We start from the raw sequence: 27,118 nt of genomic DNA on the forward strand, positions 1-27,118 counted from the left end.
GACCCCGTAGGCATACACACCCTGATCCACACTTCTGTTCAACCAAGTCTCAGAAGCCCAAGTCCTTACAGACTCTCTGATCAACAACTGGTAGGATAAAAGCGAAGGAGTCTATTTGCTTAAAAACCCTCAGCCAGGCTGGGTGTGATGGCTCACACCTGTAATCCAGCACTTTGGGAGACTGAGGCGGGTGGATCATGAGGTCAGGAGTTCGAGATCAGCCTGGTCAACATAGTGAAACCCTGCCTCTACTGAAAATATGAAAAAAAAATTAGCCAGGCTAATTGGTGGTGGGTGCCTGTAGTCCCAGCCACTCGGGAGGCTGAGGCAGGAAAATCGCTTGAACCCGGGAGGTGGAGCTTGCAGTGAGCCGAGATCACGTCACTACACTCCAGCCTGGGCAACACAGCGAGACTCTGTCTCAAAAAACAAAAACAAAAACAAGAAACCTTCAGCCTATCTTTAGTGAAATGCTTGGTGGGCTACAAAATGCCTGCATGATGCTGCACTGGGTCCAAACAACCCCGTGTCCTAAATCTGTTAAGAGAGGAACAAGCCGTAAGTCCTTGAGTTGGGCAGAAAACACCTAACATCTGCCTCTGAGGGGTCCAAACTGGCCCCCACCCCCCAGAACCCAGAGCCCAAGGCTGCCCGGCCACACTGCAACCACAGGCCTGCTGCCTCCTCTGCCTGGGTGCGGCACTGCTTGGCCCCATGGCCACCCGAAGGCAGAGCTCCCTGCTGGCATCGGCCGGAAGGAGAAACTGCTGCGATGTGTACAGTCGGGGCCGGGCTGCCAGGCCACCCGCTGCTAATATAAATGTTTAGTTTGGCTGCTTCTGGCCTTCCAGCCAGCTGAGGGGATCCGTTTGGATGTTGAGGCCCACGCTGCTCCAGGAATTGGTCTTCAACTGATAAAGACTGGAAAGCATTTACGGACTGACCGTCCGCGACACACTCAGCACGCAGCGTGGAAATCGAGCTTCACGTCCACGGTACACACTAGCATGGATAGTTGGCTTTTATCTTCCCTGCTCAACTTTTTTTCTGACAAGGAATTTTTATTTCCAATCATATGCTGAAATTAATTGGTTTTTTGTTCTGTTTTGTTTTCTTCTGGACGGAGTCTCACTCTGTCACCCGGGCTGGAGTACAGTGGCCTGATCTTGGCTCACGGCAACCTCCACCTCCTGGGTTCAAGCAATTCTCCTGCCTCAGCCTTCTGAGTAGCTGGGACTTCAGGAACGCATCACAACTGCCCGGCTAATTTTGTATTTTTAGTAGAGATGGGGTTTCTCCATGTTGGTCAGGCTGGTCTCGAACTCCCGACCTCAGGTGATCTGCCTGCCTCAGCCTCCCAAAGTGCGGGGATTACAGGGGTGAGCCACTGCGCCTGGCCACATGGAAGGTTTAAACTGGCCACAAGGTCAATTATGGTCTGCGACTACCTTTATATTAACTCAAAGCAATCAAGGAGGGCCGGGCGGTGCTGCTCAGCCTGTCTGGTGCATGTGCAAACTGGAAAGAGCTCATCTGCACGGCTAGTGTGGAAGGTCTGGCATGGGGAATGAAGGATTGGCCATGCTGCTTTAGGACAGTGGGCCGGGGTCCTGCACCCTCTCAGACACCTGTGTGACAGGCATCATCACGGCACATCGACGGAGGGCTTGCTCCAGGCAACCTAAAGCCACACCCTTCTTTTACCTGTTTAGTTTCCTTCTTTGATTTTCTACCCTTTGGACATTAAGATCTGTGAAATGCTCTCGTGAAGAGGAAAGGATTTCTAGATTCTCTGCAGAATGAAGAAGAAGGTGCTTGCAGACAGCTCTTGATTGACAACCTCTTTTAGAGCAATTGTAATTGTGTTTCCACCTGGCTGTTTTTAGCGTTTACTTGTCCAAACTTCTGTTTAGGAGCAATTATTCCCAGAGGGATGGGTATTACGGATGTTTAGGAACGGCAGAACTTTCCACTAGGAAGCAACTAAATAGCCCGAGAGGCTCCCAGCGCCACAGAGGCTGAGAGCTTCCCACGTGGCACCCGCAAGCTGGACAGCATTTCATCGAGTGGGAAGACGATGAAATACACCACGGCGCACTCACGAGAAGTTAACTATTTCAACAGGCGAACCAAGAAGGAAGACGTGGAGAAAGGAAAGAGCCGTGAGCACGCGCCATCTCCCGACATCCCAGTGGGCGGGATCCTCACCTTTTGATGAGCTTGATGGATTTGAAGGCTTCGTCCATGTCTCCGATGGTGATGAAGAAGCTGAAGTGGAGCATGGCGTCCCGGGTGGCCTTGTCGCAGTCCTCCAGCCCCACGAAGTCTCGCAGGGGTCTCCTGGACACCATCTGAGGGATGTGGTGGCACCCAGGCTCCACCTCCTCTTCTCTGTCTGCTTCTTCTGGCTAAATGACAAAGGACCCAGGTGTTTGTTAACTCATATGTAGAGCTGAAGCCCTCGCCCAGATCTCGTCCTCTAGATTTAGCTCCGTTATGGGGGAGAAATCTCTCCGCAGACAGACACAGATATTTAGCAACAGGTCAAGTCCCTGCCAGATGCACTGAAAACCTTTAGGGTCACCGGCAATGGTCAGAGCTTTTGGCTCTGGCTTCAGATAATGGGTAAGCAAAGGCTGCCCGTGCATGAATTTGTTTTTTTTTTTTTTTTTTTTTTGAGACGGAGTCTCGCTCTGTCGCCCAGGCTGGAGTGCAGTGGCGCGATCTCGGCTCACTGCAAGCTCCGCCTCCCGGGTTCACGCCATTCTCCTGCCTCAGCCTCCCGAGTAGCTGGGACTACAGGCGCCCACAACCGCGCCCGGCTAATTTTTTGTATTTTTAGTAAAGACGGGGTTTCACCGTGGTCTCGATCTCCTGACCTTGTGATCCGCCCGCCTCGGCCTCCCAAAGTGCTGGGATTACAGGCGTGAGCCACCGCGCCCGGCCTGTTTTTTAAACTCTCTTAAAATTAAGTAACAGAAGCATGATTTCAGGTAGAATTTTCCAAAACAATAACCTGGACTGGCTGTGTACCCTCTATGGGTGTTTTTCAAGAGAGCCCTCAGCCTGGGCAGTGAGGCCCTGCATGGCACAGAGGGGGACGTGGCTGTGGGCCCAGTGTCCTGGGCAGTGAGGCCCTGCATGGCCCAGGGAGGGACACGGCTCTGGGCCCAGTGTGGGAGCACACTGCTATGGCTTGCTGGAGCCCCATCCTCGCCTGAGCATGTTCTCATACCCAGTTCCTGGAAATCAGCGCTCCCGAGGGACCACTGACCCTCCACAAGCCCCTCCAACTGCTTGCCTCGTCTTTAATCATGGGTCCCTTCCTCCGTGAGGCAGGGGCTCTGCACGCTCTCTCTGGGCTCTAGCCCTGCCCCTCATCTGGGTCCCGTTTCTCTGAGAGCACACGCACTCCCCTGCGTGAAACGGATCACCTCATACCCTTCTTGGGTCAGGCTTCCCTGGTCTTGCATCTGCTGCTATTGTGTGACTTCCTGAAGGGTGACTCCAGCCACCTGCCTCCCCAGCTCTGCTCCCATCAGCTCACTGCTCCCACAGAAGCTGACCTGCAGTCCCCGTGAGTAGGCCTCACAGGCGAGGTGGCACTTGGCCTGGGTCTCAAAGAAATCTGGGGGATTTGTCAGACCCAGTTGTGATGGGAGCACCTTCTTGGCACAATGCAGAGCATAAGCAAAGGCCCTGAGGCCCCACAGAGAGGCGCTGGAGTGGAGGGCCTGAGGATGGATGTGACTGGGGCCATCTGCAGGGTGCTGAGTGCCGAAGGGTTTGGACTGCTTCTGCATTGAGTGGAAACGGTCAGAAAACGTACACGCGCAAAAACAACAGGGAATTCCTGCCTGCTGTGGTTTAACAAACTGCAAGGAAGCACCCTCACCTCTGATAACAACGGCAGCTTGGTGTGGACCGAATGGGTACCTGGTTCACTGTGTGAATTCTCGTCATTCACTATGTCCTGCTCACAGCTCTGTGAGGGAGGGACTGTCAATCCCAAGTCACAGCTGACCAGTCACACCATGCAGGGGCAGGGTCCTAAGGGCTGCTGGACCCAGATCCACCCTCATACCTTGGAGAAACTAGGCTGAGCCATTTGAAAATGTGAACAACAGCAGTGTTAACAGACAAAAGACCTCATGGCTAGTCCTCACTGGAAAGTGAGACTCGAAAGGCTGAGTTACGGAAACTCCCTCTATTACAAATGTTGGTAAACTAAGTTCTTCCTGTGTCCCACACAGCAGAGGAAAGAGCTGTGTCCCACGTCCCAGCCATGACCACAGCTGGCGGGCTCCTGATGAGCTTTGCTAGGTGAGGGGTGTCCGGCTCAAATAAAGACAACTGACGCTGAGTGTCTCAGGCTTACGACAGACCTCGGTAAAGTGAACATGCAAGCTAAGCAGAAGGCATCAGTGCACAGACAATTGTACGGAAAACAAGGGAAGAAAAGGACGTCAGGAAAACAACCTGGGGAAGCAAGTGACACATGACCTGGGTGTCTGTACTTACGACTGCGTCATACACGCCTGCTCTCTGGAACAACAACTATGAGGAGCGGACGCATGCGGGAAAGTGAGAAACGAGAGAGAAAAGAACAGATGCGTGAGTGCGCACAAGACAGAAATGCCACCATGCAAAATTAACGGGGAAAAACTCAACAGAAATAATGTAAAACATTGTTAACGCTTTGAGTTCTGAAATCAAAGAGAAATTAAAGCACATAAGAAACGTAAAGCCAGCATGGAATTCGGAGGAATGCCAAGCTGGTGACACTTGTCTATTAAAATACAGGAATTAAGGAAACACGCATTGACAGAGCAGGGAGCCCTCGATTTGGCAGATCACACGATGCTTTCCCAGTCTTCATTGAAGCTAGACTGCCTCCACCGCAGGGAGCAGTGTGACGCACAAACAAGCACCATGCCAGTCTCTGCTGGCTGTGCAGCCTGGCTCTACGTGGTGACCGGGAACACGGCCGCCAACTGCAACCACGTTCGCATTTGTGTGAATGCTGTTAATCCATCACTGCACACAAGGTTCCAGCAGAGCCCGAGGACCAGAGGCCAGCACACACCTGCTCATGTCATTGTCACAAGTTAGGCAGTGCACCACCCCACCACCACCATGTCCTTTATGCCAGGTCCTATGAAGGTGAACACCAGCTCGGGGGTGTGCGTGGAGCTGGTGCGCCTGTGGTCCACCATGGTGGCTGCTGGAGCAGTAGCATCTGTGTTGGCTTCTGTGGCCATGCAGGGCTGCCTGTCCTTCCCCTTCCCGGAATGTCCCTCTGGGGTCTATGCTCCCTCTGTCCCAGTTTAAATGCTCCCTCGACCCACCTTGGGTTATAAAAGTAACACAGGCTTACTGAAGAAAATGAGAAAAGTACAGAGTTCATTCTTAACGTTGATAAGCCACTGTATGTGAAAATCCAAAAGCAATCCAGGTCAGAGTCTACACAGTTTAGTCCTTCCTCTGATGTGACAGTAAACAGGAAGTGGTAGGGAAGAAAATGTACATGTTTGCTGAAGGAGTGTATCTAACAGGAGAGAAGCTTCCACGTTTCATGGAAATAAAAGCAGCAGCAAAAGCTGGTGGCATGCTAGGTCCTGAAAGGTGGGAGCTGGTGGCCCCCAGCCTCCCACCTGCAGAACCCCTCAGGGGGCTCATAGGCTGGTGCCAGCTGGGACATGAGTCTGAGCCTTAGGTCAGCCAGGCTCCACTCTGAAAAATCCCCACACGTGACTCGGGATGCTCCCAGAGGCTGAGAACAACAGGTCAGTGAAGCGAGGGGAGCAGCTCCCTGAGAGTCAGGCTCAGGCGCTCCAGTCACTGGGCCTCAGAATGCTCCTGGGGCACACACAGGCTGCTCTTCTGCAGAGAAGCTGCAAATCCTTTGATCAGCGTGCCCTTTCAGAAGCAGAGAATGTTTCAGGTCCAAAAGGGACCTTGGAGACATGGGGACCAAGTCGCAGAGAAGTAAGTAACTTGTTCAAAAGAACCTATTGGGGTGTGTGTACTGATGACGATCCCATTCTTGCAATAATTTAAAAACATGTCCATGCATGAGTCACACACGGATGGGCGTCCAGAAGCCAGAACCCTACTGAAAGGAGCCACCAGCCTGCCCACAGTGGCCACCTCCAGGCTGGGATTATGGAGATTTGTACTGTTTGAGTCTTTACTTCATTCTTTGTAGTTCCTAAGATCCCTACAGTCAATGTAGAAATGCGTGATTTTAAGAAAGCAGCTAGAATTTTAGAAAGACAGAAAAGCTAAAAGGTGTTGAGCATTCAGGGAAAAGTCAAGGGGGAAGGGTGCAGAGTCCTGAGTCCTGAGCGAGAGCTCCTTCACCTGGAGATACCACTCATCAGCATGACTTCTCTCTATCCTGAGAGCAAAACCACTTTCAATTTTCCCAACAGACCACAGTGTTTGCTGGAATTGCAGGTGACAAGTTAGACTGGATGGCTGACCTTGTCTACAGAAAGGGAAGTCTGGAAGAGCCGCGAGGGCTAAGTCACATTTCAGCTCCCTGGGACGCTTGCAAGAGCCCAGCCAGGCAAGGGGAGAGATCAGAAGATACCTGCGCAGATGTTGTGGCTTCGTACCTTCCTTGTGAAGTAGTAATAAGGCACTTCCATCCCCAGGAGACTGTGGGAGGCGGCAGGCCGGGGGAAGCTCTCATGAAGCAGGAAGCCATGCTCTTCGGAAATGAAGAAGGACAGGATCAAAACATCTGCCTAGTAGAGAAAGAAAAGTACTGTTCTGTTGTTTTTTTCTTAACTTACATAAATTTCCGGGGTACAAGTGCCATTTTGCTACATATACTGCGTCACGGTGGAGTCGGGTTCTCTGCTCGGATGATACTATCTTTTATCTGTTCCACCTGGGAAAAACCAACATGTCTACTAGAAGGACGCACCTCATCCAGTTTGCGACCACTGGACTCTCCCGAGTGACTGTTTTTCTTGCAGCAAAGGCTCATCATTCCCACCCTGAACTGGTGACTGCAACTCAAAAGAGCTTTCATGGTTTAAAAGTTCTCCCCCTTTGGCTGCTATAAACATCAACAGTGATAGGCCGGGTGTGGTGGCTCACACCTGTAATCCCAGCACTTTGGGAGGCTGAGGTGGGTGGATCACTTGAGGTCAGGAGTTTGAGACCATCCCGGTCAACATGGTGAAATCCTGTCTCTACTAAAAACACAAAAATCAGCTGGGCATGGTGGCAGGCGCTTGTAGTCCCAGCTACTCGGGAGGCTGAGGCAGGAGGATAGCTTGAACTTGGGAGGCAGAGGTTGTGCGAGTCGAGATTGCGCCACTGCACTCCAGCCTGGGTGACAGAGTGAGACTCCATCTCAAAATAAATAAATAAATAAATAAATAAATAAATAAAAAATCAACAGCGGCACCACCAACAAAGAGCCTGCTTTCGAGGAACAGGGAACATGCAACACAGAAACCACATGCTCTGTGGGCTGCTGCACAGAAGCAGAACAAGCAACATCAGGACATGTGCCTGTACCTGCAGCTGCTTTGGACAGGAAACCAGAAGAGGTGAAGGGAAGGCAAAGCCCTTCCTTGCTACCTGGTGTGAGTTTAGCCAAGGGCGCATCATCACAGAGCAGACAAAGAGTCCTAGGATCAAACTGCCAGGAGACCGCCCTGCCACACCTTCATCTTCCCCAGGTGCCAGCCCACCCATTCTCCTGACTGTCCAGGTCACCCCACAGCCTCTGTCTTGAAGTGGCGCCTCTGGCAATGTCTTCCTCTCCCCACTCTGGTGGTAGAGATGCCACCTGGACATGTCCTCCCACTCAGTGCCTCAGAACCAAGGATGGATTTGCTTCTGAACTCAGGGTAGCAACACTGACTGCAGATAACTCTTTTTTTTTTCTCCTTTTGAGATGGAGTCTCGCTCTGTCACCCAGGTGGAGTGCAGTGGTGCGATCCCGGCTCACTCTGCCTGGGAGGCAGAGGTTGCAGTGAGCTGAAATCCCATCACTGCACGCCAATCTGGGCAACAGAGAGAGACTCAAAAAACAAACAAAACAAACAAACAAACAAAGATTTCTTTCCTAGAGAATCACATGTAGCAGTCAAGACAACAAGAGAACCAAAAAAATGCCATTCAGGTCAGAGTCAGACAGTAAGTGTGGAGCTGGCCCACAGGCATAAACCTCAAAGAGGAGACACCACACACCGTGGCTTCTCTGCATAGCTCAAAACAGACCTAGCAATGGCAACTCCACAGAGGGTGGTGTTGGGGTTACAGTGATGCTGCCGTCAGTGGGAGCCATGAGGCAAATGCTCTACTCCACATGAACGAATTTTCAGGACCCCTTTCCCAGACCCCATGCTAGGAAGACGTTTTAAATTAATTCTTAGTATTCTTTTTTAGAGACGAGGGTCTTAATATGTTGCCCAGGCTGGTCTCAAACTCCTGGGCTCAAGCGATCCCTCCTGCCTTGGCCTCCCACAGCGTTGGGATCACAGGCGTGAGCCACCATGCCCGACCCATGAAGGTTTTCAGTCTGGCAAACGGCCACTGAGCGTGTCTCAACTCCAATACAACAGGCAGGGCGTACCGCAGGGCCAGCGCGCCCATCACGGGGCTGCCCATCTGCAGACTGAGGCTGGGAGCCCAGCGTCTCCTGCACGGCTTCACACACGAACAGCCGGGGCTCGCTCTGGTCCCAGAAGTGGTTCACGGGGATGTAATTTTTCAGTCTCTCATCTGCAAAGAGGTGGCTCCTAAAAGACAAAGGAAGACCCGTCTGAACCCCGAGGAGGGCACTCCTGCTACCAGTCTCCCTCCCACACACATTCCCAAGGCCTCCAGGTGCTGTCCCAGACCATGGAGTCCACACGCTCAGCTCTGGGAGGACCTTTGGGGCCTCACTGCCATGCGCCCTACTGGAACGTGTTCTTAGATTTTAACAGCTGGGCTAAGGGTCCAAGCAAAGCCCGGTTTGAAAGGACCACAGAAAGATGATGCTTTGATTCTGGAGGCCTTATGGGGGGCCCAGAAGAATCCCCAAAGCAAAAGGGACCCTTTTCCTTTTCCAGGACCAGCAGGCCAACCTCAAGGTGGGATGGCATCCCTGGTGGGCGGGGTCGAGGCTTTGGCTCCATGGTCATGCCGGGTTCCCGGTCCCCACCGGTCCCTGTGCTGTGCTGCCCCTTGTACCCAGGTCCCTCCCATCTCTAAAGTTCCATGTTGGATGCGTCCAGAACTCAATAAAATGCTGTGGGGAAACACAATGATGTGCCGGCAGAGGACACATAAGGTCTCGAGAGAGCAGGTGCCCAAGGAGAGGAGGCCTATGAGCCTCATTCGCCGCCCCCAGGGTGTGATGAGCCCAGGCTGTGGAGTGGGACCCTGCCAGGCAGCACGACCCATGGTGGCTAAAGAAGGACAGGACCCGGTGCTGCAGAACATGCAGATCCCGCAGGAAGCTGCTGCACCCAACAATGGAGGTACCCTCACAGCCACATCTGGCACCAGTGCAGAGCAGAACAGAAAGCCGGGCAGAGGAGTGAGTGCCATGATCCAGATGAGGCAGCTCTGAGGCCCGCAGAGCCCGGGAACATAAGCTGGTTCCCGTGAGGCGAGACCAGGCTGGCACAGGACAGGAACGGACAGAAGGAAGGGGGCAAGATTTGAATGCCCTCAGAAGCTCCCACAGCTCCCACGGGAAGCCACGCATGGCAGGCGCAGAGTCGAGAGGGAAAAGCATGAATGAAAAGACATTTTGGTATGAGAAAAGCTGCAGACCTGGGTGACGGGCAGTGGGGACTAGAGGAAAGGTTCAAGGAGCAGCCCAAGAACAGTGGCAGCAGGGGGAGAGCTGGCACTTGGCCGAGTCAGGCATCATCGTCTGAGGCGGGAGAATGGGGCCTGCACTCGGTGAGCTGTGAAGATGCAGAGTTCCACAGGCGGTCACCAGCAGAGGGATGAAATGAGGCCACCAGGTGAAAGAAGGTTCCAGAACTGTATCTGAGGAGGAAGGTGTGTGGGAGAGAGAGGCGGGGGAATCCAGGGGGGCTGGACAGAAGGGGTGTGTCTGAGGGTGGTCAAGTAATGGAGGAGGGGAAAAAAAAGAGAGAAAACCAGCTCCGAGCTCAGCTGTGTAACTGCTCTGCTCCTCTGTGAGCGTACGCAGGCCCCAGGGTGCCCGTCCTGCTTTCCTGCCCTGCGGGCCTGGCTCACACAGGTCGGCGGGCTCAGCTCCGCAGCCCACTTTTCTTTCGCGCCTCACTTTGTGCAGAATCAACCATGAACTAACTGTAAGTGAACTATCATCAGCACTCAAAGTTCTCCAAACGCGCACTCAGTCACAGAAGGAACTCCAGATATAGTGAACACAGACAATTATTCTCCCTAGAAGTACGTTCTTTAAACAGGCAAATGCCCCCAACATCAGAGGTGCGGATGCCCCCCAACATCAGAGACGTAGATGGGTCTGAGGCCACCCCATTCTCTCCCCGCAGTGACTCATGGGCCACTTCTACAGACGCCCGGCCAGAGCCCTTCCAGAGTTGCAGTTTCCACTCAGCTAACTCCAGAACCTTCCACCTGGAGGACAGAGACTAAGGACTCAAATCTACCCACTGCCCGAGTGTGCTTCTGTTTTCCTCTTTCTTTTTCCCACTGGTGCCTGCTGGGGCCTTGTGAAGTCTGGCGCGTACCTTAACGACAACCCGCCCAGAAGCTGAGAAGTAACTGAACATCATTTTTTCCAACAAAATCCTCCTGAACCACAATCTTACTTATCAGTCTCTTGCTCGTTAAAGGACAGTGTCTCTCTCCGATCAATTTGTCCAGTCTTGAAGTCAAAGATGGTCACTGTGTCCATTTCAACATCGTAGAAGCAGATTTTGGAATCGGGGCTGTTGTCAGCCTAGAAGAGAAAACCAGAAAGCTCACGGCGCCTGCCCGGACCGGCGGGCTTGCGGACTATGCCAGGGACTGACGCAGCACATGTCAAGAGAAACACACCCAGTGTCACCAAGTCCACAGGCCACTCAGCTTCCAAGCACTAGCATGCTTTCAGCATTCGCAATTTGCTGGTTTCGGTGTTTTTTGAGACAGGGTCTCGCTCTGTTGCCCAGGTTGGAGTGCAGTGGTGAGATCATGGTTCACTGCAGCCTCGAATTCCTGGGCTCAAGAGATCCTTCCCCTCAGCCTTCCAAGTAGCTGGGACTACAGGCATGTGCCACTGTGCCCAGCTAATTTTAAAATATTTTTGTAGGGATGAGGTCTTGCTATGTTGCCCAGACTGGTCTCGAACTCCTGGGCTCAAGTGATCCTCCCATCTCAGCCTCCCTAGCAGCTGGGATTGCAGGTGCGCGATAACCGTTCCCGGCTGAAACTCCTTGATTACAGCTGAACTTTTCCACTGTTTCCTTCTGCCATGGTCGAGTAGGCCCCTTGCTCCAGCCCCTGCCTCATCCCAGCCCCGTGCTCTCCCCTATGGCACCTCCGGGACCCTGTGCTGGCCCTCTCTTTCAGGTCTTCCCATCAGTGTTAACCCCCTCAGAACGCACCCTCGACCTTTTTGAGGTTCCTGGCTGCCTCCTTCTCCCGGGGGCCCCACCTCCCTGGCGGCACCTGCTCACCTGGCTTCCCAGGCCCCATCTGGGTTCTCAGCGCCACAGTGACCACCGTTTTTCCTCCTTGGGGACATCCTCTCACCTGTCCCTGTGCTCCACCTGCAGCCCTGGCCCTCCCTTCTGACCAGGTGTGGGACTGCCCACTAGCTGCCTCCCAGGCACCTGCCCTTCTGCTCATCCACCTTTGCTGCAAACGTTTCCTTTCCTACCTGGCTGCAAGGGTTAGAAACACCTCTGCAGTCCTGTCCTGCCCTACCCCTCGGCCAGTCCATCGCCAAGCCCCACTGTGGCTGCTCGAGCCCTCCAGTGGCTGCCACAGGGACCAAATAGGCATCTGCACCCACCAACCCCTTGATCCATCTTCTAGAAACAACCCTCTAGAAATATGATATTTATGTTATCCTCATCCTTCTGCCCTGAGGTCAAAGTCAGCTCCCACCTGCATCAGCCTCGGCCCTGTCCTTCACCAAGTGCAGACCCTCGATGAGGACAGGCTTCGCCAACGCAGGCCTCTGCCGTCTGCCCTCTGCTGTCCCCACCTGTCCTCACCTGCTCACTCTTGCCTCAACCTTGGCTGGGCCATCACCCCCTCAGCAGGCCTGGCCCGAGCTCCATAGCAGCGCAATGCTGTGCAGTTCCATACCCTCCAAGCACACATGCCTCCTGCCCAGCTCAACCACAGGTGGTGGGTGGGGTCCTTGTGCATACCTGAGCACCTCTGTGTCCATGGTGCCTAGCAAAGCGTCTGGCCCACAGCAGGAGACCAGTTACGGCTCTTGAACGAGCAAATGAACAAGGGAACTGGCACCAGCAGAAGGGAAGGAACCAGGGAAGGAACCAACTGGCTCCAAACAGCTTGCCATGCCCTGCCACCTCTGCCAGACCCTTCCACGTGGCTGCCACCAGCCCCCTCACACACCAACATCACCATGCCTCTCTGAGCAGTACGCCTGAGAACTCTCTAACAGTCCTGTCCTTCCTCTCATGACAAAGAGAACTGAGTGGGATGAAGGCAGGGATGAAGAGGAAGCAAGCAACTCTCCGATGAGGAAACGACTGTTCCGATGAAGGAAGACTTGGAGAAAGGCAGCGGACAGAAGGTGGCAGGTGGGGGAGGGACAGAGGCTGGGTGAGGACCATGCTGGGGAGGTCCCTGGAGAAGGTGGGAGGGAGAGACCCGGGGAGAGGAGGGAAGGAGGGTGGGGCTGAACAGAACATGGGACAGGAAGATCCACACAGGAGGAGAGAGGCACGAGCAGGCAGGAGGCCCGGCCTGGGAGGATAGCGGTGAGGAGACGGAGTGGGCGAGTGGACGAGGGGCAGCCTCACCTTGCTCGGGAGGATACTGATAGTGCTCCCGCTGCTGCTGCACCGCAGAGAAGCGATGCCCCCCGCCCCGGGGACCAGCTCCGCCAGGCTCCTGCAGCTGCAGTGTGCTTTGGCCTCTCTGCAGGGAGGAAGAGGGACCTCAGTGCCAGCCAGAGGCCCAGTTTCCCATTCTCCGCCCGCCCTGAAACCTCAGTTCACGGGCTGACTGCCGCACAGCTCCTCGGCTGCTTCTCACCCTGGGTGGTACGTGTGCACCATGAGGTGGAGCAAACGCAAAACACAGGGTGACTTCTTCCACCTCAGGTACTCTTACGAACAAATATGAATATGAGTGCTTCATCCCCTTCCTCTTGTTCAAGCAGCTTATTAAAAATGCTGTTCTAGGCTGGGCGTGGTGGCTCATGCCTATAACCTCAGCACTTTGGGAGGCTGAGGGAGGCGGATTACTTGAGGATTGAACCCAGGAGGTGGAGGTTGCAGTGAACCGAGATCATGCCACTGTACTCCAGCCCGGGCGACAGAGTGAGACTCCATCTCAAAAACAAAAAACAAAAACAAAAAAACAAAACAACGCTGCTCTAAGCTGTTCTATACCTGGAGTTTGTGCCTTATGCTCTGTTTTGGCGATTTTTCATAGCACATGGGGACTGCTTCATTACCTTCTGTGACAGCTGCACAGTTTCCCATCATAGGGACACACTGAGCTAGTTAACTCGTCCCCTGCCAGTGACATTTAGTTGTTTCTAGTTTGTTGCTGACATAATCAATACAAAGTATATAGTGGTAGTTCATTGTTATTTTAAAAAATTTTATTTACATGTCCTCAGTTCTTCCCTAATGTCTCCTTCCTGTCCCAGGATCCCATCCCAGATTCCATGTGACACTCAGTGGCCGTGGCCACATAGGTGTCTCTCAGTTGTAAGTTTCTCAGATTCCCTTGTGTCTGAGGAGTGCTGGTCAGGGTCACTGCAGGCCACCCTCCACTGAGATCTGCCTGGTGCTCCTCTCACTAGACTGCGGCTCTGGGTGTTTGGGAGGATGACACAGAGGTGAAGTGCCCTTTGCATCAGGTCATGTCAGGGGTAGATGCTGTCTACCACTGTTGATGTTGACCTGGTCACCTGGCAGGGGAGTCTGTCAGTTTCTCCACTGTGGAGTCCTTCCCATCCTGTCCCGTGTCCTCTCCACTGTGGAGACAGCCCGTTCCTATACTGTGCTCTCTGCATGGGACTCACGAAGCACCGGCCACCCTTGAGGAGTGGGGAGTCCTGGCTTGTCCCACTCATGAGGGTGGAGGGGCCACAGAAATCATGTGGAATTCTTTTCTATGGGAGATCTGTCTCTTCTCCCCTGTTTATTGACTTACTCATATCATTTGGACTCACACATATTTATTTTTTTACTTTGGGATATAATTCAATGCTTTTTTTCTTCCTTCCTTCCTTCCTCCCTCCTTCCTTCCTTCCTTCCTCCCTCCTCCCCTCCCCTTCCCTCCCCCGTACCTTCCTCTTTCCTCCCCGCCCCTTCCCTCCCCCCTCCCTTCCTTTCCTTTCCTTCCTTCTCTCCTTTCTTCCTTTTTCCCTCCCCTCTGCTTCCCTCCCCTTCCTTCTCTCTCTCTCTCTCTCTCTCTCTCTCTGAGACAGGGTCTCACTCTGTTGCCCAGGCTGTAGTGCAGTGGTGTGATCTTGGCTCACTGCAGCCTTGACCTCCTGGGCTCAAGTGATCCTCCTGCCTCAGCCACCCAAGTAACTGGTACTACAGATGTAAGCCACCATGCCTGGTTAATTTTTTTTTTTTTTAGAAATTGGGTTTCACCATGCTGCCCAGGCTGGTCTTGAACTCCTGGGTCTAAGCAACCCACCTCTCTCAGCCACCCAATGTGCTGGGACTTGCAGGATGAAATGGGCCACCCAGAAAAAATAAATAAATAAATAAATGAAATGCTGGGACTGCAGGCATGAGCCACTGCATCTGGCCTGCTTTATTTATTTTGTTGCTCCAATTATTCCAGCTTTGGCTATTAGGACCTCTTTTGGTGGGTTCCGTGTCTCTGTGACCCCCTACCCTGCCATCTTTATGAAGCTTTTTGGTTTGCTTTGTTTTTAGCACTTCCTCACTTTCGGGCAGCACAGATGCTGCCAGCTCCTTCGTACATTTCCTGCCCTGGTCCTAGAGTCAGCATCTCTCCAAGGTTCCATAGCTCCTTTATTGGAGGATGGTGGTAGAAACCAAGGTCTGGGCACCAGGTGTGGCTTCTGGGACACGGTTGTTGCTTCTAGGCCCTTTCAGCTGACAGAGCGAGGAAATATGTGTGTACCAACGGGTGCATCGACACAGACCTGCGATTCTGTGTATGGAGTCATCCCTACCTACGTGAAGCCAGGCATTTGTTCATGCTGACACCTCTACCTCTGAGCTACTCTCCCAGGGCTTATTCTGGTCCCTCCCCTTGCTAATCTGTAACTCCCACTCCCGCTGTGCGATGTCAGGCTCCTGCCATCTACCCTCCATTTGTTCAACTGTCCAATTCCAGTGCACATGCATTACAGGATCAGCATTGCTCATCCCAACCCCTGTGGGGAGCAGGATTCTCAACTAGAGAGCTGAGCTCCTGTGCAGTTCCTTTGGCCTAAGTGCTGGCCAGGGCCTCCCTCACTCCCAGAGTCACTCAGGTCAGCACTTTTCCCCCATACCCTTTAGTGAAGCTGTTTCATACATTTGTTAACACAGTCAGACTGTTTTGTTACCTTCTGTGTTCCATCCTGGGGTCCTCTAACATTTTAAGTGATTTTTTTTTTGAGACAGGGTCTCTCTGTGGCCCAGACTGGAGTGCAGTGGCACAACCAGGGCTCACCGCAGCCTCAATCTCCACGGCTCAAGCAATCCTCCCACCTCAGTCTCCCAAGTAGGTGGGACTACAGGTACGTGCCCCCATGCCCACCTAATTTTTAAAAGTTTTTGTAGAGACAGAGTTTCACTATGTTGCCCAGGTTGGTCTCAAATTCCTGGGCTCAAGCAATCTTCTCGCCTTGGCCTCCCAAAGTGCTGGGAATACAGGTGTGAGCCACCCTGCCCAGCCTGAATGATTTTTTAAACATTTGCATACATTAAGGTTCACACTTTGCACCATAAAGTGCTATGATTTCCAACAGATGTACAATGTCATGCACTCATCATATAGAAGCTTCCCCACCCCCACCACTCCCCGTGCTTCAACTATTCAAGCCTCCCCTCCCCCACACGGCTCCACCACCAGGCAAAGGCTAGGAAGTGAGCCCCAACATGAGGCATTCCAGAGCACGAGTGGCATGTCGGTGTTGAAATGGGCACCTACGGAGTCTTTTGGCTCCTAACTCACTTTCTACCTATCACACTGTCTCCTGACTGATTAAAAACATGTTCCCACTTCTATTTGAAAAAAAAATTTACCTTCGGGAAAGATCAAAGCTTTTAAAGTGAGCCAAGTCTGTCCCTACAACCAGGAAATTCCCACAGACGTCCAAGAAGCATGGGTTCCCCTCAGTCTCCGAGAAAAGGAGGAGTTGTTTGACTGTCCCCTGAGGAAAAGAAAGGAACAAGAAATGGATATATTTCATGTTTGTTACTGAACATTGTGCACAGATAACCTTGTACACTCCACTCACGCACTCACTCAGTGTTTACTGATGGCTCCGAGTGTGCGCAGCACTCTGCTAGATGGTAGTGCTGCAGGGGAAGGATGCGCCCTGTCCTCGGGAGAGCTCTGGTGCCTACAGTCTAGAGGGGAACACAGACAGCAGAGCGGCTGACAAACAAATATACATGTAATCTCAGCTGAGTGAGTGCCATGTAGGTAAAGAATGGGATCTTAGGAAAGTGCCAGGCATGGAGAGAGGGCGAATACCATCCACTGGGGAGTTCTGCAGGGCCCTGTCTGTGGAGGCGTCATGTGAAAGCCCCAGGAATACTTCTTATGTTGTGTCATGTGAGTGGTTACCCTGGGGTGAGGAGGTGGGTGAGAGGAAGGATGCTAGTTACATCCTGGGAACGTCCCGCCTGGGAAAAGCCCCTGCGCTGTACACTTGGGCACGACGCACCCACTCTTTCTGAGTACACACTCAGTGAATATTTCAGTGAAATGTTTAAGAAGTCAACCAGGTGGGCAGAGGCCACAGGGGCGTTCCAGGAGGCTGAGGGGAAGAGTGAGATTTCGTTCTAAGTGAAACTGGAAGACTGAAGGGTTTTGAGCTGGGAAGTGATTTCGTATCATTTATATTTTCAAAGAATCACCTTGGCCTTTCCAGCACACTTGAAAGCACGCCCCACAGTCGGCACGTTACAAACACGCCCCACAGTCGGCACGTTAGAAACACGCCCCACAGTCGGCACGTTACAAACACGCCCCACAGTCGGCACGTTACAAACACGCCCCACAGTCGGCACGTTACAAACACGCCCCACAGGCTGGGTGTGGTGGCTCAAACCTGTAATCCCAGCATCATGAGGTCAGGAGATCGAGACCATCGGGGCTAACACAGTGAAACCCCGTCTCTACTAAAAATACAAAAAATTAGCCGGGCGTGGTGGCGGGCGCCTGTAGTCCCAGCTACTTGGGAGGCTGAGGCAGAAGAATGGCATGAACCTGGGAGGCGGAGCTTGCAGTGAGTGGAGACTGTGCCACTGCACTCCAGCCTGGGTGACAGAGCCAGACTCCATCTCAAAAAAAAAAAAAAAAAGAAAGCATATGCCCCACAGTCACCCCACAGTCATGCTGGAGCAGACCTCATGCTTTGTCGTACGTCTTTTAGGGACTAAACCTTAGTTCTCTGAGTTTTAAAGCGAAGCTCTTAGCTCAATTCAACCAATGCCCAGTGAATGCCTACACCCTGCCCCGGGGTGCTCCACGCGAGTCAGATGCGAATGGATGAATGCATCCTGGGGCCAAGACAGGCAGCAGGGAAGGCACAGATCTAGTGCATGGGAGCTGCACAGAGTCTGAGTGGCAAGGCAGGCTGGAAGGTGGGCAGAGCTGCAGGAGAACTTAGTGGGCACGGAACTCTCAACAAAGACTCCAAAAGCCAGTAAAGGAGCCTGCACAGCGTGTTTAGGAAACTGAGGGTGAGGGATGGATGGCTGGAGTCAGGGAGGGAATATTCCACGCTGAGGAGGCTCACTTCATTTTGATGTATCCAGTGGGAGCCTAATAAATGCTTATTGAATGAGCAAGTGGCTGCTTGAACACAGGATAAAAAAGAGAGCAGGGAGGCTGGGCACGGTGGCTCACGCCTGTAATCCCAGCACTTTGGGAGGCCGAGGTGGGTGGATCACCTGAGGTCAGGAGTTTGAGACCAGCCTGACCAACATGGAGAAACTCTCTCTCTACTAAAAATACAAAATTAGCCAGGCGTGGTAGCGCATGCCTGTAATCTCAGCCACTTGGGAGGCTGAGGCAGGAGAATCACTAGAACCTGGGAGGCGGAGGTTGCTGTGAGCAGAGATCACGCCATTGCAAACCAGCCTGGGCCACAAGAGCGAAACTCCATCTCAAAAAAAAAAAAAAAAAAAGAGAGCAGGGGGAGTGGACTAGCTGATGGGGCCAGGGCTGACACTATTAACGATGACAGAGGGCACTGGAGACTCCTTGGTGAGCTCACTTCCTGCCCGCCCCTTACCTGCTGGGCCCTGGGTTCAGATCTGAGCTCACCTCTTTTACATTCTTCAGCTAACATCTCTATGTCAATAAGTTCCCAACTCCCAAACTACTGGCTGGCTTCAGGGCACTGACCCAGCTTCTGACCTCCAGAGCTTGTATTTCCAACTGTCTCTTGGATACCCCTAAGGGCTCTCCAAGGCACCTGGAACTGGCATCCTGCCCTGCCCCCTATTCCAGCTTTGCCTCTGGAGTTCCTGTCTTAAAGGTGCCACAACAAACCCAATCTCCCAGGTTAGAAAAGTCAGAACATCCTCAGTTCTCCACTCTCTGTAGTCACCCACCATGCAACTGGTCACCCCCCTCATAACACCCATGGTGCCGCTCTACTCCAGCTCTGTCGGTGGCCACTGCCTGGGGCCAGGCCGAGCTGCTCTCCTGCAGTGTCTCCCACAGCCTCACTCTTCTCCACCCTTAACCTCGGTTCCCCACTACGCTGGCAGAGAAGTTACTTTCTAGTGAGAAAATGACGCAAAGTCAAGAAAATAAGTCAAAATTGGGGAAACGAAAGAACTTATCAGAGGAAGGTAAGTCCTTTTCAGGGATCAGGCTCCCAGAGACCTCAAATGAGGCAGCAGCCATGCCCTGCTCTCCCCATGAGCTGTGTTCATCTCTGGAAACTGCCTGCTGCCGCCACAGGTAGCTGAGAACTAACCTAACAAGCTGCCGCAGACAATAACTGCACCAGTGCTCAGCCCACTGCTGCCAATCAACGGTATTTCCATCAACCAAAGAGGATTCCCAATCAACAGCCTGACATCAGCCTGTGCCCACTCCCTCTTCTTGGCCTTCATTTTGTTTTTGGTTTTTTTTTTTTTTTTTGGGAGGGGGGACGGAGTCTTGCTCTGTCACCCAGACTGGAGTGCAGAGGCGCAATCTCGGCTCACTGCAAGCTCCGCCTCCTGGGTTCACGCCATTCTCCTGCCACAGCCTCCCGAGTAGCTGGGACTACAGGCGCCCGCCAGCACACCCGGCTAATTTTTTGTATTTTTAGTAGAGACGGGGTTTCACCGTGTTAGCCAGGGTGGTCTCGATATTCTGACCTCGTGATCCTCCCGCCTCGGCCTCCCAAAGTGCTGGGATTACAGGCGTGAGCCACTGCGCCCGGCCTTCTTGGCCTTTAAAAACCTGCCTGGAACAAAGGTCACATGGAGCCCAGACCCAGTGTTCCTTGGGGCTGAGTTTTCTGGGCAACTGCCCTTATCCTGGCTCAGGTAGACTACTTACTTACTTACTTATTTTTGAGACAGGGTCTCACTCTGTTGCCCAGGCTGGAGTGTAGTTGTACAATCACAGCTCACTACAACCTCAACCTCCCCAGACTCAGGTAATCATCCCACCTAAGCCTCTGAAGTAGCTGGGACCATAGGTTTGCCACCATGCCTGGCTAGTATTTTTGTATTTTTTTGTAGAGACGAGGTCTCACTATGTTGCCCAGGCTGGTCTGGAACTCCTGGGCTCAAGCAGTCCTCCCACCTGGGCCTCCCAAAGTGCTGGGATTACCGTCATGAGCCACCATGCCCGGCCAAGTAGACTGTTTAAATCACAAAGTGCTGGGATTACCGTCATGAGCCACCGTGCCCGGCCAAGTAGACTGTTTAAATCACATTTTGTGCTTCAGCCTCTTTCTTTTTAGTCAACAAAATGTACCCTATCACTCCTGGCTTCAACCCCACCTGCCTTCAGGGTGAGGGTTCAGGTGACCAGCCCTCCTGCCTCCCTTCCCACCTCCCACCACCACTGGTCCCACATACCACCCCCTTCCATGGCACTTGGCCTTTGCATGGGAGGCCCCTCGGGTCCTCTGTGGGGCAGACGTGACTCCCTGAAACACACACAGGGCTGGGGCCCTGAAGTTCTGGCCTAGGAAGCTGTTCTTTTTTTTTTTTTTGAGACAGAGTCTTGCTCTGTCGCCCAGGCTGGAGTGCAGTGGCCGGATCTCAGCTCACTGCAAGCTCCGCCTCCCGGGTTCACGCCATTCTCCTGCCTCAGCCTCCCGAGTAGCTGGGACTACAGGCGCCCGCCACCTCGCCCGGCTAGTATTTTTGTATTTTTTAGTGGAGACGGGGTTTCACCGTGTTAGCCAGGATGGTCTCGATCTCCTGACCTCGTGATCCGCCCGTCTTGGCCTCCCAAAGTGCTGGGATTACAGGCTTGAGCCACCGCGCCCGGCCGGAAGCTGTCCTTTTAAGGACTGGAAGTTCCTAAGTGTCTGCAGTCACTGCATCCCTGACACAAACACTAACAGCAGCCATGCATCTACGTCCTGAGGAGGGATAGTGTCCTGGAAGGACATGCTGGGTGTCCAACAAGGGTCGTGAGGGATCACTAACCCACCCTTACTCACGCCAGCACCACCTTACTAGTTACAACTGACACGTATTCCTTTTGTAACTTAATAATTAATGGCCATCCATGATGGTTCACACCTGTAATCCCAACACTTCAGGAGGCTGACGCAGGAGGGTCACTTTAGCTCAGTTCAAGGACAGCCTGGGCAACATAGTGAGACCCCATGTCTACAAAAACATAATAATAACAACAACAAAATTAGCCAGGCATGGTGATTGGCACCTGTGGTCCCGGCTACTTGGGAGGTTGAGGCAGGAAGATGAATTGAGCCCAGGGGTGTGAGGCTGCAAGCGAGCTATGATGGCACCACTGCACTCTAGCCTGGGCAACAGGATGAGATCTTACCTATAAAAAAATAAATAAAAACGAAAATAAAAAATTAGCCAGGCATGGTGGCGCACACCTGTGGTCCCATGCTCAGGAGGCTGAGGTGGGAGGATCGCTTGAGCCCAGGAGGTCAAGATTGCAGTGAGCTATGATTGTCACTGCAATGCAGCCTGGGCAACAAAGTGAGACCCTATTTCTGAAAAGAAAAGAAACGAAAAGGAAAGTAAAGAAAAAATTAACAGAGAAATAAAAGGACCCAACTCCATGGCAGTTGTTGTTAGGCATTTTCCCAACTCTCAGTGGGCCCACTGTTATAGGACTTCTCAGTGGGCCCACTGTTATTTCCCATCATGCCACTGGTGTTCTCCCAGCAGGCCATTCACCCTTTCCCATCATGCCAGTGGCCTCTCCCAGCAGGCCATTCACCCTTTTCCCATCATGCCACTGGCCCTCTCACTGGCTTTCTCCCAGCAGGCCATTCACCCTTTCCCATCATGCCATTGGCCCTTTCCCCGCAGGCCACTGGTGCCCGCACAGCCCCACGTCTGGAGGTCTTTTCTTGGCAAACACAGGTCTTGAATAACACAGGTCTGATTTTCAAGGGTCCACTTACATGCACTTTTTTTTTTTCTTCAATAAAGATATTTAAAGGCCAGGCGTGGTGGCTCACGCCTGTAATCCCAGCACTTTGGGAGGCCGAGGTGGGTGGATCACCTGAGGTCAGGAGTTTGAGACCAGTCTGACCAATATGGTGAAACCTCATCTCGACTAAAAATACAAAAATTAGCGAGGTGTGGTGGCGCATGACTGTAATCTCAGCTACTCGGGAGGCTGAGACAGGAGAACTGCTTGAACCTAAGCGGTAGAGGTTGCAGTGAGCCGAGATCATGCCACTGCACTCCAGTCCAGGTAACACATCGAGACTCTGTCTTAAAATAAATAATTTTAAAAAAAGGGCCGGGCACTGTGGCTCACGCCTGTAATCCCAGCACTTTGGGAGGCCAAGGCGGGTGGATCATGGGGTCAGGAGATCGAGACCATCCTGGCTAACACGGTGAAACCCCATCTCTACTAAAAAAATACAAAAAATTAGCAGGTGTGGTGGCGGGCACCTATAGTCCCAGCTACTCAGGAGGCTGAGGCTGGAGAATGGCGTGAAGCCGGGAGGCGGAGCTTGCAGTGAGCCGAGATCGCGCCACTGGACTCCAGCCTGGGCAACAGAGTGAGACTCCATCTCAAACAATAACAAAAAGATATTTAACATTTTTTTGGAGATTTGTAACAATTTGAGAAAACTCAGACAAACCATGTAGCCTAGAAAGAAAAAAAATTAACAGATATGTCATGAATGCATAAAATATAGGTAGATACTCGTCTTTTATCAGTCCCGTCCATGAAGCATACACAAATCTGCACACACTTCCAGAGGTGGCACCCTGTGCAGCTGTGCGAAGTGTAAACCCACAGAAAGATGCGGTATGCAACCACAGCAATCACAACCACACGCAGGGAACTGTGGCCCACATTGTGCTACTCTAGTCATTTCACAGCTGCCTCCTCTTCCCACTGTGCTGAATTTCACTCAAGTGTTGCGAGGATCCCCTTAAAATGTTGTGCAGTGCTAATCACCTCTGAGTGGGCAGCTCCTCTCTCCAGTAAAATGCACATCACAGTAAAAAGTGACCTCTCACAGTTCTAGAGGATTTTTCATGTGTTTCATGCAATACTGTAAACACCGATTAACCCCAGGGAGACCCATGTGAAATGCCACTAGTGATGCTGGAAGTGCTCCCAAGAAGCAAGGGAAAGCCGTGACATTACAAGAGAATGTAGAATTGCTTGATACGGACAATAGATTCAGGTCTGCAGATGTGGACGCCACCTGTGGATGCCACCATTTCAGAAAGATGATTCATCCTATAGACTTAGGGTATCGATAAACACAGAATAGTACTGTGAATGTATTTCTCTTCCTCATGATTTCTTAGTAACATTTTCTTTCCTCCAGCTTACTTTACTGTAGAATACAGTATGTAATACATAGAACATATGAAATAGGTGTTAGTCGACTGTTCATGTTATTGGTAAGGCTTCCAGTCAATGGCAGGCTGCGAGTACTGAAGTTCTGGGGGAGTCAACAGTTACATGTGGATTTTCAGCTGCTCAGGTGGTTGCCACCCCCACGCCTGCATTGCTCAAGGGTCGTCTTTGCAGCTGCCCCTCATCTGTCCTTAAGAACACAGCCTTGCCAGGTGTGGTGGCTCAGGCCTGTAATCCCAGCACTTTGGGAGGCTGAGGGGGGTGGATCACCTGAGGTCAGGAGTTCAAGACTAGGCTGATCAACATGGTGAAACCCCGTCTCTATCAAAAATACAAAAAACTAGCCGGGCATGGTGGTGGGCACCTGTAATCCCAGCTACTAGGGAGGTTGAGGCAGGAGAATTGCATGAGCCCCAGAGGCAGAGGTTGCAGTGAGCTGAGATCGTGCCATTGCACTCCAGCCTGGGCAAAAAGAGCAAAACTCCAACTTAAAAAAAAAAAGGCCTTGCTCTACCTCCCTTTACATCCACAACAGATGCGCACATGCAACGGGAGGAGTCAGAGGGGCATAGGTAAAAAGATGGAGGGGTGGGCAGGGATGGCAGTGACAAAGGTGTGCTTGCTCTGGGCTTGGGATGCCCAGAAGGCTCTCGACTACTCCCTTCCAGCTTTACTGCCTCCCCTCGGACCCAATAGGCTGCAGGAAAACATGTGGTGTCGGCATCTCCCTCTGTCCGTACTTCTCTCCCAGCTGGCACCGCAGCCATGTGGCTTCTCCCCACATCTTCCCTCCACCTGATTCAGACAGAAGTCCCCCACAGAGGGGCCCACCCGCTTCCATCTTCTCCTTGGCACTTATTGCTGACTTGTCTCCCGTCTGGATGCCAATGAGAATGGACAATCCATGATGGGAGCACACGAGCACCACGTGAAGTACAAGGACAGGAATGTGGCCGCCCCAGGCAATTAGACGCTGGGTCCCGAGAAGGAACCTGGAGATGGATAAAAATCACAAAGCTAGCTAAAATCAGGCTCGTGACAAAAGCTCTCAACCTGGCCACAGAACCTCGCTGCGCACAGTGGGCTGAACGGTGCCCTTCCCAGAGATATGTCCACTCAGACCTGTAGCCCCGGATGCTTGCAGGGCTGAGTCAGGAGGATCACTTGAGCCAGGAGTTCGAGTCCGGCCTGGGCAGCACAGTGAGCTCCTGTCCCTTAAAAAAAAAAAAAAAGATATGGCCGGGTGCGGTGGCTCACGCCTGTAATCCCAGCACTTTGTGAGGCAAAGACGGGCAGATCATGAGGTCAGGAGTCAAGACCAGCCTGGCCAATATGGTGAAACCCCGTCTCTACTAAAAAGAAATACAAAAATTAGCTGGGCGTTAGCTGGGTGCCTGTAATACCAGCTACTTGGGAGGCTGAGGCAAAAGAATCGCTTGAACCCTGGAGGCGGAGGTTGCAGTGAGCCGAGATCACGCCACTGCACTCCAGCCTGGGTGATAGAGCAAGATTTTGTCTCAAAAAAAAAAAAAAAAAAAAAGATATGTCTATTTGGAATGTGTGAATATGAATTTATTTGGAAAATGGGTATTTGCAGTTAAGGATCTTGAGATGAGATCATTCTGGTTCAGGATGAGAGCTAAATCCAGTGATAAGTACATAAGATAAAACATAAGACACAGAAGAGAAGACACAGACGCGGGGAAGGCAGCCACATGAGGACAGCGCAGAGGCTGGAGCAAGGCATTCACAGAGGATCCTTCAACAATGCAGGGCTGTGAGGGGCCAACCACCTTGCCGTCGAAAATCCTCATGACACTTTTTTTTTTTTTGAGACAAGGTCTTGCTCCATTGCCCAGGCTGGAGTACAGTGGTGCAATCATAGCTCACCGAAGCCTGGACTGTCCAGGCTCAAGCCACCCTCCTGCCTCAGTCTCCTGAGTAGCTGGCACTACAGGCGTGCACCACCACACCTGGCCAATTTTTTTTGCTGTTCTTTAAGAGATGGGTTTCAATACGTGGCCCAGGCTGGTCTCAAACCCCTGGGTTCAAGTGGTCCTCCCACCTTGGCCTCCCCAAAGTGCTCAGATTACAGATGTGAGTCACTGCACTCGGCCTTTATATAACTTTTACTTCCCCAAAACATAAGGACTAACAGCCTGCTGTTGACAAGACTTCGCAACAATGTAAGCAGTTGATTGACCCATATGTATATGTTCTATGTATTATATACTGTTTCTCACAATAAATTCACCTAGAGAAAGGAAAATGTTATTAAGAAAATAGTAAGGAAGGGAAAATATGTTTACTATTTATGAGTGGAAGTGGGTCATTATCGAGCTCTTCATCCTCATCATCTTCACACTGAACAGGCAGAGGAGTTGTTGATCTTGGTGTCTCAGGGTGGCAGAGTCAGAAGAAATCTGCATCTAAGTGGCCCCTGCAGTTCAGACCTTCTAGTTCAAGGTCAAGTGCACAAGCCAAGGAACAGCGAAGCCCGCCAGCGCCACCTCATGCTGGAAGAGGCAGGGCAGGTTCTCCCTCAGAGCCTCCGGAAGGCATCAGACTGGACAGCACCTGGATGGCAGACTTCTGGCTTCCAGAACTGTGACAGAATAAATGTCTGTGCCAGAAGCCCCTCGGTTTGTGGTAATTTGTTCAGGCAGCCACAGGAAATCAACACACCGTGTCTGCCCCCAGGTTCTAGCCAGTGTGTGTGGGATGCAGACAGGGCAGTGGGTGCCTGACTCTACTCAGAAGGGAACCTCTTGGCCAGGTGCGGTGGCTCACGCCTGTAATCCCAGCACTTTGGGAGGCTGAGGCAGGTGGATCACAAGGTCAGGAGTTCGAGATCAGCCTGGCCAACATGGTGAAACCCCATTTCTACTAAAAATACAAAATTAGCCGGGTGTGGTGGCGCACACCTGTAGTTCCAGCTACTCAGGAGTCTGAGGCAGGAGAATCGCTTGTACCTGAGAGGCGGAGGTTACAGTGAGCCAAGATCAAGTCACTGCACTCCAGCCTGGGAGTCAGAGTGAGGCTCCATCTCAAAAAAAAAAAAAAAAAAAAAGGGAACCTCTTAGAGGTCGCCCTGGCCCTCCCACAAGACACATGCAGGGGACAGCCTGGTTAAGGACATTATGTCCTTAACTGAACTGGAGCCACCCAGCCAGCTGCTGGGGTGTACATTAAGCCCTGCAAGGATTTATTTTCTTTTCATAGCCCCATGTACTCGAAGTCCTGCAAAGTCATCCTTTTCACAGGCAAAAGGCCCTTGCCCTGTCTCCCGATTTCTGAAGTGACAGCCATACATTGAACAGCTGTCCCAGGATTCATTTTCACCATCAAGCACCTGACACGGGAAATCCAATCTAGCAAGGTGATATGGTTTGGCTCCGTGTCCCCATGCAAATCTCACGATGAATTTTATCTCCTGTGTTGGAGGTGGGGCCTGGGGGGAGGTGACCTGGATCAGGGGGGTGGTTTCTCACTATCCCTAGTGCTGTTTTGTGATAGAGATCTGACGAGATCTGGCTGTTCAGTGTGTGGCCCCTCCCGCTTCGCCCTCTCGTCCTCCTGCTCCGGTTGTGCAGGAGGCACTGCTTCCCCTTGGCCTCCCACCACGACTGTAAGTTTCCCGAGCCCCTGGGCCTGCTTCCTGTAGAGCCTGTAGGAATGGGAGTCAACAAAGCCTCTGTTCTGTATAAATTACCCATTTCAGGTAGTTCTTTACACAGTGTGAGAACGGACTAAT

General features: G+C 52.2%; 1 protein-coding gene across 7 annotated transcripts in view; it reads right to left on the minus strand.

The window, feature by feature from the left end:
* IFT140 (intraflagellar transport 140) overlaps window positions 1-27,118 on the minus strand; it is a 107,441-nt gene that overhangs the window by 51,656 nt on the left and 28,667 nt on the right. For 6 of the 7 annotated variants that reach the window (XR_012429605.1, XM_074028504.1, XM_065537688.1 and 3 more), the window contains exons 14-19: window positions 16,386-16,513; window positions 12,957-13,074; window positions 10,785-10,915; window positions 8,600-8,765; window positions 6,621-6,752; window positions 2,209-2,408 (exon numbers count right to left, since the gene is read on the minus strand). Coding sequence is in view for 6 of the 7 variants with exons in the window: in XM_074028504.1 (XP_073884605.1) it covers window positions 2,209-2,408; window positions 6,621-6,752; window positions 8,600-8,765; window positions 10,785-10,915; window positions 12,957-13,074; window positions 16,386-16,513 (875 nt within the window). In the remaining variant the exon portion in view is untranslated. Of the gene's footprint in view, window positions 1-2,208; window positions 2,409-4,521; window positions 4,553-6,620; window positions 6,753-8,599; window positions 8,766-10,784; window positions 10,916-12,956; window positions 13,075-16,385; window positions 16,514-27,118 lie in introns of those variants that run through there. The other variant, XM_074028507.1, reaches the window with a different exon arrangement.

The sequence above is a fragment of the Macaca fascicularis genome, chromosome 20, assembly GCF_037993035.2.
Source record: "Macaca fascicularis isolate 582-1 chromosome 20, T2T-MFA8v1.1".
In the NCBI taxonomy this organism is placed as follows: domain Eukaryota; kingdom Metazoa; phylum Chordata; class Mammalia; order Primates; family Cercopithecidae; genus Macaca; species Macaca fascicularis.